Source organism: Muscardinus avellanarius (genome assembly GCF_963383645.1).
Source record: "Muscardinus avellanarius genome assembly, chromosome: 3".
NCBI lineage: Eukaryota > Metazoa > Chordata > Mammalia > Rodentia > Gliridae > Muscardinus > Muscardinus avellanarius.
Window position 1 is genome coordinate 20,888,085 of NC_137788.1, and position 11,512 is coordinate 20,899,596.

General features: G+C 50.5%; 2 protein-coding genes across 3 annotated transcripts in view; both read left to right on the forward strand.

Annotated features, from left to right (window-relative positions):
- The window catches only part of CEP85 (centrosomal protein 85), a gene marked incomplete at both ends in the record, with an annotated part of 36,543 nt that extends 28,774 nt beyond the window's left edge, over positions 1 to 7,769 (forward strand). For both annotated transcript variants that reach the window (XM_080692794.1, XM_080692795.1), the window contains 3 exons: positions 5,024 to 5,131; positions 6,942 to 7,167; positions 7,609 to 7,769. In XM_080692794.1, coding sequence (XP_080548920.1) covers positions 5,024 to 5,131; positions 6,942 to 7,167; positions 7,609 to 7,769 — 495 coding nt within the window. The remainder of the gene's footprint in view (positions 1 to 5,023; positions 5,132 to 6,941; positions 7,168 to 7,608) is intronic.
- A 2,647-nt stretch (positions 7,770 to 10,416) lies between these two features.
- Positions 10,417 to 11,376, forward strand: SH3BGRL3 (SH3 domain binding glutamate rich protein like 3; the record flags this gene model as incomplete). Its single annotated transcript, XM_080691357.1, has 3 exons — positions 10,417 to 10,464; positions 11,021 to 11,188; positions 11,311 to 11,376. 3 exons carry the CDS (start codon positions 10,417 to 10,419, stop codon positions 11,374 to 11,376), a joined length of 282 nt encoding a protein of 93 aa, XP_080547483.1.
- Positions 11,377 to 11,512: the final 136 nt, after the last annotated feature.

Here is an 11,512-nt window from a genome sequence, read left to right on the forward strand (position 1 = left end):
GTGGAAGGAAGGACGTACAGGAAGGTTTCTGGAGATCCTGAGCCTTGAAGGCTGAGTAGGAGTTAGCCAAGCAAAGAGCTGGGTAGGATGGCACTAAAATTCCAGCGGGAATTGCATCATTAGGAACATGGCGGCGTGAAATGGTATTGTTTGAATGTGCACTGGCCAGCGGTTTGTATTGAAGCACAGTCATATACTGCTTTATGATGGGAGTTTGAGAAATGTGCCGTTAGATGATTTCTTTGTTATGCCAATGTCATAGATTGTGCTTAAATAGACTGAAACAGCTCAGTCCTTAGAGAATTTTTTTTCTTTCTTTCTTCCTTCCCTCCTTTCTTTTCTTTCTTTCTTTCTTTCTTTTTTTTTTTTTTTGGTGGGGCTGGATATTAAACGCAGGGGCATCCTACCTTGGAGCTACACCCCCAGCCCTATTTAAGTACTGGGATTACAGGCTTGCAGCCTCATGCTCAGCTCCTTGTTTTGTTTTGAAACAGGATCTCAGCCAGGCATGGTGGTGTACTCTAGAAATCCCAGTACTTGGGGGGCTGAGACAGGAGGATTGCAGGTTCATGGCCAGATGGCCAGCCTCACCTACTTAGTGAGGCCTTTTTCAACTTAGTGAGACCCTGTTTCAAAAAAAAGAATAAAAAATAGGGCTGGGGTTCTTGCTAGGTTGCTGAGAGTCTTCACTAAGTTGCTGAGGCTGGCCTTGAACTTGTGATTCTCCTGCCTCAGCCTCCCAAGTACTGCGATTACAGGCATATGCCACCATGTCTGGCTCCTGAGAGGATATTTTACAGGACCACTGTTGTATATGTGGTCCATCATTGATTGAACATCATTATGTAGCGCATGACTGGATTCAGTTTAAGGTTGTAAAGGGAGAGCTGGGAGTTCCAGGCTATGGGATAGTTTTGTCTTTGTTTTTTTTTCTTTAGGTGGGTGATGGGAATCTGTTACAGAATTTTTGGGGTATGGTGTGGCAGGCTTGCAACTCAGGCTTGAGTGTGGAAGATTGACAGCACTGAGAGAGGCCCGGGTGGGGGCTGTTGCTCAAATTCTAGATTGGCCATGAGGGACTGTGGCATAAGGAAGCACAGCAGGGACGAAATAGGAAGGGACGAATCAGAGTGGCTTTTAGAAGGAATCAGTGACAGGATGTAGAGTGTTGAAGAACAGGGAAGAACCAAAGTCAGCTCCTGGTTTCTATTTAGGGCCAGAGTGCGAACATCCTTAATTGGGTTCTTCAAGAAATACTGAGTGAAGCAGGTTCACTAAGGTCCTCTTTGAACTCTAAAAGAGGTGTTTGCACCTAAGGAACAAACTGGCATCTGCAGTCCTGCCTTTGATACCGTGTGGGTTGACAGTAAAACCTGGTGAGCATATCATATGCCCATTTGCGATGCCAGGTTTTTAGTAGAGTGTGTGTTTGTGTGTAGGGTGGGTACTAGGGATTGAACCCAGGGGTATTTTATCTCCGAGCTACGTCACCAGCCCCATTTTATTTGTATTCTGAAATAGGGTCTTGCTAGGCCGGTAAGTCTCACTACTTGCTGAGGCTGTCCTGTCAAACCTGCAATCCTCCTGTCTCAGCCTCCGAAGTACTGGGCGTACAGCCTCTGAAGTACCGCATCCAGTTTATGTGTTGATTTGTTTGTTTATTGTGGTGCTAGGAATGAAATTCAGGAGCCTTCTACCTCCAGACCTATTTTATATTTTATTTGGAAAAGGGTCTCACTAAGTTGCTGAGAGCCTCACTAAGTAGCTCAGGCTGGCTTTGGACCTGTGCAGTCCTCTTGTCTCAGCCTCCCAAGTACTGGGATTACAAGCATGCGCTACCACGCCTGACTTATTTTGAAATAGAGTCTTTCTGTGTTGCTGAGACTGGCCTCAAACGTGTGATTTTCCTATTTCAGCCTTTCAAATACTGGGATTACAGGTGTGCACCACCATGCCCATCTTGGCAGTTATATTTTTGATTAATACAAAGTGGAGAAATAGCTGGATATGGTGGCATATGTCTGCAATGCCAGTGAATCAGAAGGCAGAGGCAGAAGGATCCCAAGTGCAAGGCCAGCCTCAACAACCTAGCAAGACCCTGTCTAAAAATAAAAGGCTAGGAATATAGTTCAGTAGTAAGAACCCTTGGGTTCTTATCCCCAGTGCTAAAAAATGAAAGAGGAAAAAGTTAAACAATTTTTTTTTTTTTTTTTTTTGTGGTACTGGGGTTCCTGGAAGCCCTTCTACCTCCGGGCTATACTCCCAGACCTATTTTTTATTTTTGGAAACGGGTCTTTTAAGCCAGCGCGGCTGGCTTCGAACCTGCGTGATCCTCCTGTCTCTGCCTCCCAAGCACAGGGATTACAAGCGTGTGCCACCACGCCCAGCTAACAAAAATTTTTATACTTGTTCAAGTCAGTTTCAAAATGGGCAGAAGGACTGGAATAAATAGAATGAAATTCAAGAAGGTAAAAAACTTCATGAGCTGAGCATGGTGGCGCACGCTTGTAATCCCAATACGCAGGAGGCTGAGACAAGAGGATCGCATATTTTCGGCTAGCCTCAGCTACTTAGGCCCTGTTTCAAAATAAATTAAAAAATAGGTCTAGGGGTATAGCTCGGAAGTAGAATACCCCTGGGTTCAATTCAGTGTCTTCTTCTCTTTGGCTAGATTAGATAACTATGAGTGTGTTGTTCTACCCCCCCCCCTTTTTTGTGGTACTGGGGATGGAACCCTTCTACCTCCAGGCTACACTCCCAGACCGATTTTATATTTTTATTTGGAAACAGGGTCTCTTAAGCCAGCAAGGCTGGCTTCGAACTGCGCGATCCTCCTGTCTCCACCTCCTAGGTGATGGGATTACGAGCATGCGCCACTACGCCCAGCTACCCCCTTCTATCTTTCTCAGTCTCATTCTCTTTCTCCCTCTCCCTCTCTTCTCTCTCTTCTCTTCCTCTCCCTCCCCTCTCTTTCTCGCGTGTGGTTCTAGGGATGGAACCCAGGGGCATTCTACCTCTGAGCTACATCCCTAGCTCTTTTTTTTTTTTTTGGTGGTACTGGGGGTGGAACCTCAGGGCATTCTACTTCTGAATTACACCCTCAGCCCTTTTTTTTTTTTTTTTTTTTTTTTTTTTTTTTTTTTTTTTTTTTGGTGGTACTGGGGTTCCTGGAAGCCCTTCTACCTCTGGGCTACACTCCCAGGCCTATTTCATACTTTTTTTTATTTTTGGAAACAGGGTCTCTTAAGCCAGCACAGCTGGCTTCGAACCAGCGCAATCCTCCTGTCTCCGCCTCCCAAGCGCGGGGATTACAAGCGTGCGCCACCACGCCCGGCATTTATTCTTTATTTTGAAACAGGGTCTTACTAAGTAGCTGAGGCTGTCCACAAACCACAATCCTCCTGTCTCAGCCTCCTGAATGCTGAGATTATAAGCACACCACTATGCCCACCCCTCACCCTGACTCAGCCGAATGTGGTAGCGCACTCTTGTAATCCCAGCGCTTGGGAGGCTGAGACAGCAGGATTGCATAGGTTCAAAGCCAGCCTCAGCTACTTAGGCTCTCAGCAACTTAGACCCTGTTTCAAAATAAAGTATGAGATAGGTCTGGGAGTATAGCTCGAAGTAAGAAAAGCCTCAGGGTTCCACCCCCCAGCACTACAAAAATAAATAAATAAAACAGGGTCTCACTAAGTTACTGAGAGTCTGGCTGTGTTGCTAAGGCTGGCCTTGAACCAACTCTGATCCTCCTGTCTCAGCCTCCAAAGTACTGGCATTACAAGTGCATGGCACCACACCTAGCTTCCCCTTCCATATCTCTCTCTCTCTCTCTCTCTCTCTCTCTATATATATATATATATATATATATATTTTGCAGTACTGGGGATGGAACTCCAGGGGTATCCTACCTCCGAGCTACACCCCCGGCCCTATTTTTATTCTTTATTTTGAAACAGGGTCTCACTGAGTTGCAAAGGGCCTCATTAAGTAGCTGTCCACAAACTGCGATCTTCCTGTCTCAGCCTCCCAAATGCTGGGATTACAAGTATGTGCCACCATAACCTGGCTTATCTTCCATCTCTTTTATTTGGTTTTGGTTTTTGGTTTTTTGGTGGTACTATGGGTAGAACCCACGGGCTTTCTACTTCCAGGCTATACTCCCAGACCTATTTTATATTTTATTTGGAAAGGTCTCGCTACATTGCTGAGAGCCTCACTAAGTAGCTGAGGCTGGCTTCGAGTCTGTGTGATTTCTCTGCTCAGCCTCCCAAACGCAGAGATTACAAGCGTGCACCACCACGCCCGGCTTTCTTCCATCTCTTGAAAAGCATTTCATACACAGTATTGTTATGGGTATTTGGATGTTAGTTCCTCCAAGATGGGACTGTTAGGTGGTCTTTTCAATATTCTCTTTGCCTGTCTTAGTAAGTACTCATACTGAACTGAACTGAATGGCACGTTGTCTACATTCAAAACAGTTAAAGTCAAGTGAAGGAAAGATTCACGTATACAACCAACAGAATGCTCAGCAGGTGTACTCATGACCATGGTGGACACATGAACGACAGGTGACATTAGTATCAACTGGATCTCATTTGCAGATAGAAGGCACAGGTGGGCCCTGGAGGCTCTGTAGAGTGATAGGCAGAGCAAACGAGCAGCCTGAACAAAGAGGAGACATAAGCAATAGCCTTGGAGTGGAGCCTTCAGGGCTGAAGGCTAGTAGTCCTTCAATGTGGCTGGAGTGGAGGCTGTGTGAGGGTCAAAACAAATAGGGATAGGAAAGCAAATAGGAGTTGAATAGCCTGGGATGCCCTGCTGAGAGGCTGGCCTCAATTTGGTATAGGTCTGGGAACTATGTAGAACTATGGGAACTCACAGACCAGAGCTATTCCAAAATAATCTCTTAGCAGTAGTATATGTGGGGGGTGGGACTTCACTATAAGAGTTCTGGCCAGAGGTGACAGGTCCGGTCTAACCCAGACTTGTTAATGCTGCTGTGTTTGCCTTTCGTGGGATTCAGAGCCTCGAGCAGGAAGTGGCTCAAGAAGAAGGAGTAAGCCAGGCCTTGCGAGAAGAGGCTCAGCAGAGGGAGACGGCTCTGCAGCAGCTGCGCACAGCTGTGAAGGAGGTGAGCAGCATTGGCCAGGCCCCCTGGCACAGCCTCCACAAACCCAGCTTCTTTGCATGCTTTCCCCAGCCTCCTCCCAGTATTAGAGAGGTCCCCACTGAACTTTTTGAGTAGAGGAGCTGGAAGATGCTTGGGGTCATTCTTTATATTAAAGGCCTTAAACCTGTCAACCTGTTTTACAGTGACCATAATTACCCAAGTATGCTTTCTAGATGTGGGAAGTTATTTTCTCTCCCTGTCTTCTTGCAGTCACAGATGTGTGGAGTTGGAAGGAGAGTTTCAGAAGACTGAGGGTTTTGTAGTCTTCTTGTAGTAAATAAGAGCTGTAATCAGGGGCCACCAAGTTCACAGCCAGGTGCCTAGGAAGGAGTGTCCAGAGCTAGGATTGTCTCATGGCCTAGTGAGGGTGGAGGGCTGGGATTGGAGGAGGAACTCTACTCAGAGTCTATCTGTCTTTCATTTATTTATGTTCTACTTCTGGGCCATAACCTAGCCTTTTTTAATATTAATTAATTAATTTATTTATTTAGTGGTACTAGGGATGGAACCCAGGGGCCTTCAACCTCTGAGCTACACACCCAGCCCCATTTATTCTTTATGTTTGAAACAAGATGTCACTAAGTTGCAGAGAGCCTCACTAAGGCTGACCACGAACCTGTGATCTTCCTGTCTCAGCATATCAAGCACTGGGATTACAAGCATGTGCCACTCTGCCCGGCTTTCTTTTTTATTTGGAAACAGGGTCTCGCTGAGGTACTGAGAGCTTCACTAAGCAGCTGAGGCTGTCCTGGATCCTGCGATCCTCCTATCCTCCTATCTCAGCCTCCCACGTACTGGGATTACAGATGTTACAGATATGGGCCACCATGCCCAGCTCAGATTTTTATTTTATTTTATTTTATTTTATTTTATTTTATTGGTGGTACTGGAGTTCCTGGAAACCCTTCTACCTCTGGGCTACACACTCCCAGACCTATTTTTTATATTTTTATTTGGAAACAGGGTCTCTTAAGCCAGTGAGGCTGGCTTCGAACCTGTGCGATCCTCCTGTCTCTGCCTCCCAAGCATGGGGATTACAAGCGTGCGTCACCACGCCTGGAACCCAGCTCAGATTCTTTAGAACAGAATAAAGGTAGAGAGGAAAAGAGAATAGATTAGGCTATCAGAAAGGAGAAGGGAAGGAGACACATCCTTAGTTAATAGTTGATTTGTATAGCCTAACTTCCCAGAGGTGAGGGTCTGAAAAGTCAGGACCTTCAATTCTGGGTGCTCCAGGTCTCTACCCTCTCCATTTCTATTCCCAGTATCCAGTAGCTGTCATATTGTCTTCTTTGCCTCCCTTTTATTGCTCTAACAGCCTGTGATCAGGCTGGCTGATGGCCACTTTTGTCAGGGTGGCAGGGAGAGATTGAAACCAGTGTCTTCTCAGGTTTCACTGTTCACGTTAGGCCATCTCTAATAGCCTGGCTAACAGAGCTGGCTGAGGGACTGGCTTCAGATAGAGTTCCTAGGGGCGGGAGCATCCTCTCTGGTTCCTGGACAGAAACCTGGAGGCTGATGACTCAGAACCTGCTGGTGAGCAGCTTCCTGTCCAGTGCTGAATCCCTGTAGGCCCAGCTTACCCCCAGGAGGAAGCAGGCCTGTTAGGAGCTGGGCCTGGGCCTGTCAATAGGGCTAGGAACAGGGACAGGGGATATTGCTGTGACTTGTACTCTCCCCTCCACACACATAAGTCCACGCCCTCACACATTCAAATGTACTCTGCTTCTCCCTGGGCCGGGTTAATGTGCATACCCATCCATTTCCTCAGCTCTCAGTGCAAAACCAGGACCTGATCGAGAAGAATCTGACACTTCAGGAACACCTGTGCCAGGCTCAGCCAGGGTCCCCATCTTCACCAGACACAGCCCAGCTGGCATTTGAGCTGTACCAGGAGTTGGCCAGTTGCCTTCAAGATCTGCAAGCTGTCTGCAGCATTGTGACACAGAGGGCCCAGGGCCGTGACCCCAATCTCTCCCTGCTCCTCGGCATTCATTGTGAGTCCTCAGAAACGTGTTCATTCTCTCAGCCTTGCAGCTTTCCCGTCCTATGGCAATGTGTGAGCAGGGTGCCCGGGCTTAGTTGCTGCCCTCTAGAAGCTTGCTTTACAAAGTAGGTATTCAGTGACTCTGATTTGCAAACTTGCTTCCTTATGGGATCTTTGAATGCAGGACAAACAAAAAAAGTGGGCTTTAGGCAGCAAGTTACCAGCTCGCTGTCCCTAGCTACTTTTTTAGAAGTGCCATGATCCAGGGCTAGGAACATAGCTCATTGGTAGACTATATTTGCCTGTCACGCAGGAGGCCCGGGGTTTAAGCCACAGCACTTAAAAAGAAAAGCCATGTCACAAGATTATGGGCCCCAGGTACTTTGTCACTACTGTCCTTACACATGAAAGCAGCTCCCAGCTGACTAACACTCTTGAAATGTTTCCTCAGCCACACAGCACCCAGGGACTCAGCTAGATTTGCAGAAGCCAGATGTGCTCAGGAGGAAACTGGACGAGGTTCAACAGCTACGCCGTGACATCGAGGACTTGAGGACCACCATGTCAGACAGATATGCTCAGGATATGGGAGAAAACTGTGCCACACAGTGAGGAAGGCTGGCTGTGGGAGAGGCTCTGTTTCCCTAGGGGGACCTGTCTGCTGAGAGCCTAGCCAGCAGGTCCCTGCCATGACAATCCAGCCTCCTGTCTGCTGCTGCTCCCAGAGAATAGTCAGAAAGGGAGAGAAGAGAGCGCCTACATCCGAGGGCCAAGAGGCTGAGGGGAGCGTTCCTACACTGGCTTTGTCTTGTTGGATTATGGTTTGTTTTGTCCTAAGTCACCCTTTGAGGGTGAGTTACCAATTAACTTTTGCAGGTTCAACTGATAAATCCTCATAGCTGTTCCCAGCCTTTGGCTGCCATCAAAGGCAGACAAGCTTCTCACCTCTTCTCCCCATCTGGGATGGATCCACATTCATTCCCACTTCACACCTTGGTCCTGCTGGTGCCCAATAATTAGGCCTGGAAAGCTTGGATGCAAGTAACAGTGACCATTGGGGAATTCTCAAGTGCCCATGTGCCAGCTTTCCTGGACATTCAGCTGGCTTTTTGGGTTTTCTCAGACCCAGTCCCACTGCTCTTCCTCAGGGCCCTAGTTCTTGCAGAAGCCTCAGGGTAATCTAGTCATTAACAAAGTACCCATTAGGGTTGGAGGTGTAGGGATTACAGCCAGGGTCCTTTAAGCTGCCTGCTGTGCCATCTTTACTGGTGGCTCTGCTCCCCAGTCACCCTGTGTCCTGGACCTGGCCACGTGATCAGCACAGCAGCCTCCTCTTTTCTCAGGCCTTCTAGGTAGCTCCTTTTTTGGGCTTTGAGTGCAAACTCTTCTCTGTGGTTCTGGGATTGGGTGTAATTGCCTTGCAGAAGATCACAGGGCAACCATCAAACTGTTCACCTTTTCCCCCAGGAGGGGGTCTGAGTTGTGACTCTCATGTTGGGGACAGTCTTTTTCCTTTTCTGCTTTAGCCTCATTGAGAGTACCCAGCTTTAAAGTGCAGTTTTGTGTTTCCTGTGTTTTTGCTGGTTTGTGAAGGGCTGTTGGACCCTCTGCTTTCTGGTTTTCTTTGCCTCCCAGTTTAGGGAGCATCTCACAATTGTTGGTATCTGGTTGCTGGGCCATCCTCAGGTCCCTCCTAGATGTGAAGTCAAGCCAAGTAGGGGCCATATGCGGGTTTGGGGAGCAAAGCAATTCAGGAGCCCAGAGTCAGCCACAACCAGATTCTGGCTATGCTTTGGGTGGTTGGCAGCATCCTGGACCTCACGCTGAGGCCTGAATGAGCCTCCTTCTTCAGTGTTTTTACAAGTTTGTGTTTTATTTATGGAGTGACTTATCCCTTCCATTCAGAGCAGCTCCACCCGGCTGGCCATCCCCTCAGCCTCTGGGCTCTAGCTCCTGAAAGCAGAGCTGCCTGGTTAGTCTCCACCCTGTGTTGGAAGTCCAGCCACCATGCTCACGGGTATTTTTCCTCATAAAGTTTATAAGCAGTTATTTATATAAATCTTTGTTATGTCAACTGGTTTGTATTGCTTATTTTGATTACAGAATAAAATATTTAACAGACATCAGTTTTCCATACCCTTCATCACCACCATCCCTCCTCCTCCACCCCTCACTTGGCTTGTTGGAGCCAAAGGCTGGGTGTTTAGCCAAGTTCCCCAGGCAGCAGCAAGGAGGGACTTTTGCAGGTCCAGATCTCAATCATTTCTTTGTCATGGAATGGGGACAGAGAAGTTCTCTTCCCACACCACTTTCTGTTGGGCAAAGCTGCCCTGAGTCATAGAGCAAGTTGTCACTGGAAAGAGTTTCGCAGGCCTATCAGAGAGGAAGTCAGTGTGGCCCCTGGGTTTCTGTGAGGAAGTGGCTTCCCCAGAGCAAGGCAGGCAGTTTGCCTCAGGGCGCTATCCCTGGCCCAGGGTGGCTCCTAAAAGACATCATATCCAACCCAGCAGATAACAGTCTCTGGACTGGTTGTAGGAATGGCTCCCTCCAAATTCATGCTGAGAGTAGTAGCAGCCGTGCCATCTGCAGCAGAGAATTGGGTTTGGGGTGAGGCCACCCCAACAAGGGCCAGCCTGACCCCAGGCTCTGGAGTCCTGGCGCCAACCTTGGCCTCCACACTTTGCAGACCTAACAGCCAGGTATCTTGGGCTCCATCTGGCTTCTGGAGGGTGTGGTCCTCGCCCTTCGTGGTCTAAGCCTGCTTAAGCAAGAGGAGCTTTAGGGGAAATCCCTCGGCAGAAACTACCCCTCCGTTGGTGTGCTCCCCATTCAGGAACTTTGGGGTTGAAAGCTGCCCAAGCCTTCCAAAGCCCCAAACTGAGCGACCCTATCCTGGAGACCAAGGGTGGCACGGAGGGTGGGCAGTTGGGTGTATCCAAAGCTCTGAGCTGTGCAGCCTTCGCTAAACACTGGCCGGTGCCCTCCCAGGCTTTTCCTGCCATCTGGTTCTGCCCCGGCCTCACAAAGCGAGCCCCAGATCCGGCCGGGCTGAGGGGGCGGGCGCCCGGCGGGGCGGGGCGGGGCGGGGCTCCGGCGGGTGAGCTGCGCAGGCCCCGCCCCGCCCGCCCGCGCCACCATTGGTTCCCAGAGCGGTGACTCGCGGGCGGAGCAGGAAGGAAACCGCTCCCGAGCGCGGCGCGTCGTCTCCCGACACTACGGCCGCCGCTCCCGCCGGCCTGCACATCCGTCTGCCTGCAGCATGAGCGGCCTGCGCGTCTACAGCACGTCGGTCACCGGCTCCCGAGAAGTAAGTGCATGCGTGGCCGGCGCCGGGGAAGAGCGCGGCCGGTTCGGTGCTCCGCGCCCAGCCTCCTGGGACCCGCCCCCGCGATGGGGCGGGACGGGGTGAGGGGCACTGCAAGGTGCTGGGTCCCGGCTCCACGGCTCCACCCTGAGCCCTTCGCTCCACCGGGCGTCCTGGTCCTCGCAGCCCATCCCCCATCACTGGGACAACCGCCCCCCCCAACCCGCACCCCTGGAGGCATCCGTGGCCCGCCCGCCCTCTCCCCCACTGTGTGCGGGGAGTGCTAGTGCCGCCTCCAGCCAGCCCGTCTGCCTCGCCCGCTGGCTCCTGGCTCTCCCGCGCTGCTCCAGTCATTCCCTGCTTCACTTCCATCTCACCCTCCTCCTCAAAGGTGGTGCTCCCTCGCATCCCACCCACCGCAGTCCCCACTCACCGGTAGCTACAGCCCTGCCCTGGAGTGGGCAGGAGGGAATGAGACAGCGCCGGGTCACACCTGCCCAGAGTCCTTCCTGTAACTCCTCCAGCCTGCCCACTGACCCACCCCACCCTTTGTCCCCAGATCAAGTCTCAGCAGAGTGAAGTGACCCGCATCCTGGACGGGAAGCGCATCCAGTACCAGCTAGTGGACATCTCCCAGGACAACGCCCTGCGGGATGAGATGCGGGCCTTGGCAGGCAACCCCAAGGCCACCCCTCCCCAGATCGTCAATGGGGACCAGTACTGCGGGGTATGGGTCCAGGGATTGGGGGTGGGAATATGTTGTTGGAGGACCCTAGTCAGGATCAGACCTCAGCAGAGCACTTGGGCCTCCTGCACCTGTGCTCAGGTAACCACCCCACCCTCCCCCAGGACTATGAGCTCTTCGTGGAAGCTGTGGAGCAGAACACTCTGCAGGAGTTCCTGAAGCTGGTCTGAAGGGAGCCAGCCCCCAGGCCTGCTGGACTCGGCGCCATGTTCTCCCCACAGACCTCATCGAGCCTTGGAGGACCTTGTGACCAACTCCCTGTCATTCCAAACCTCTGACCTTGGAGTCCCTTCCCCCTAACCTGCA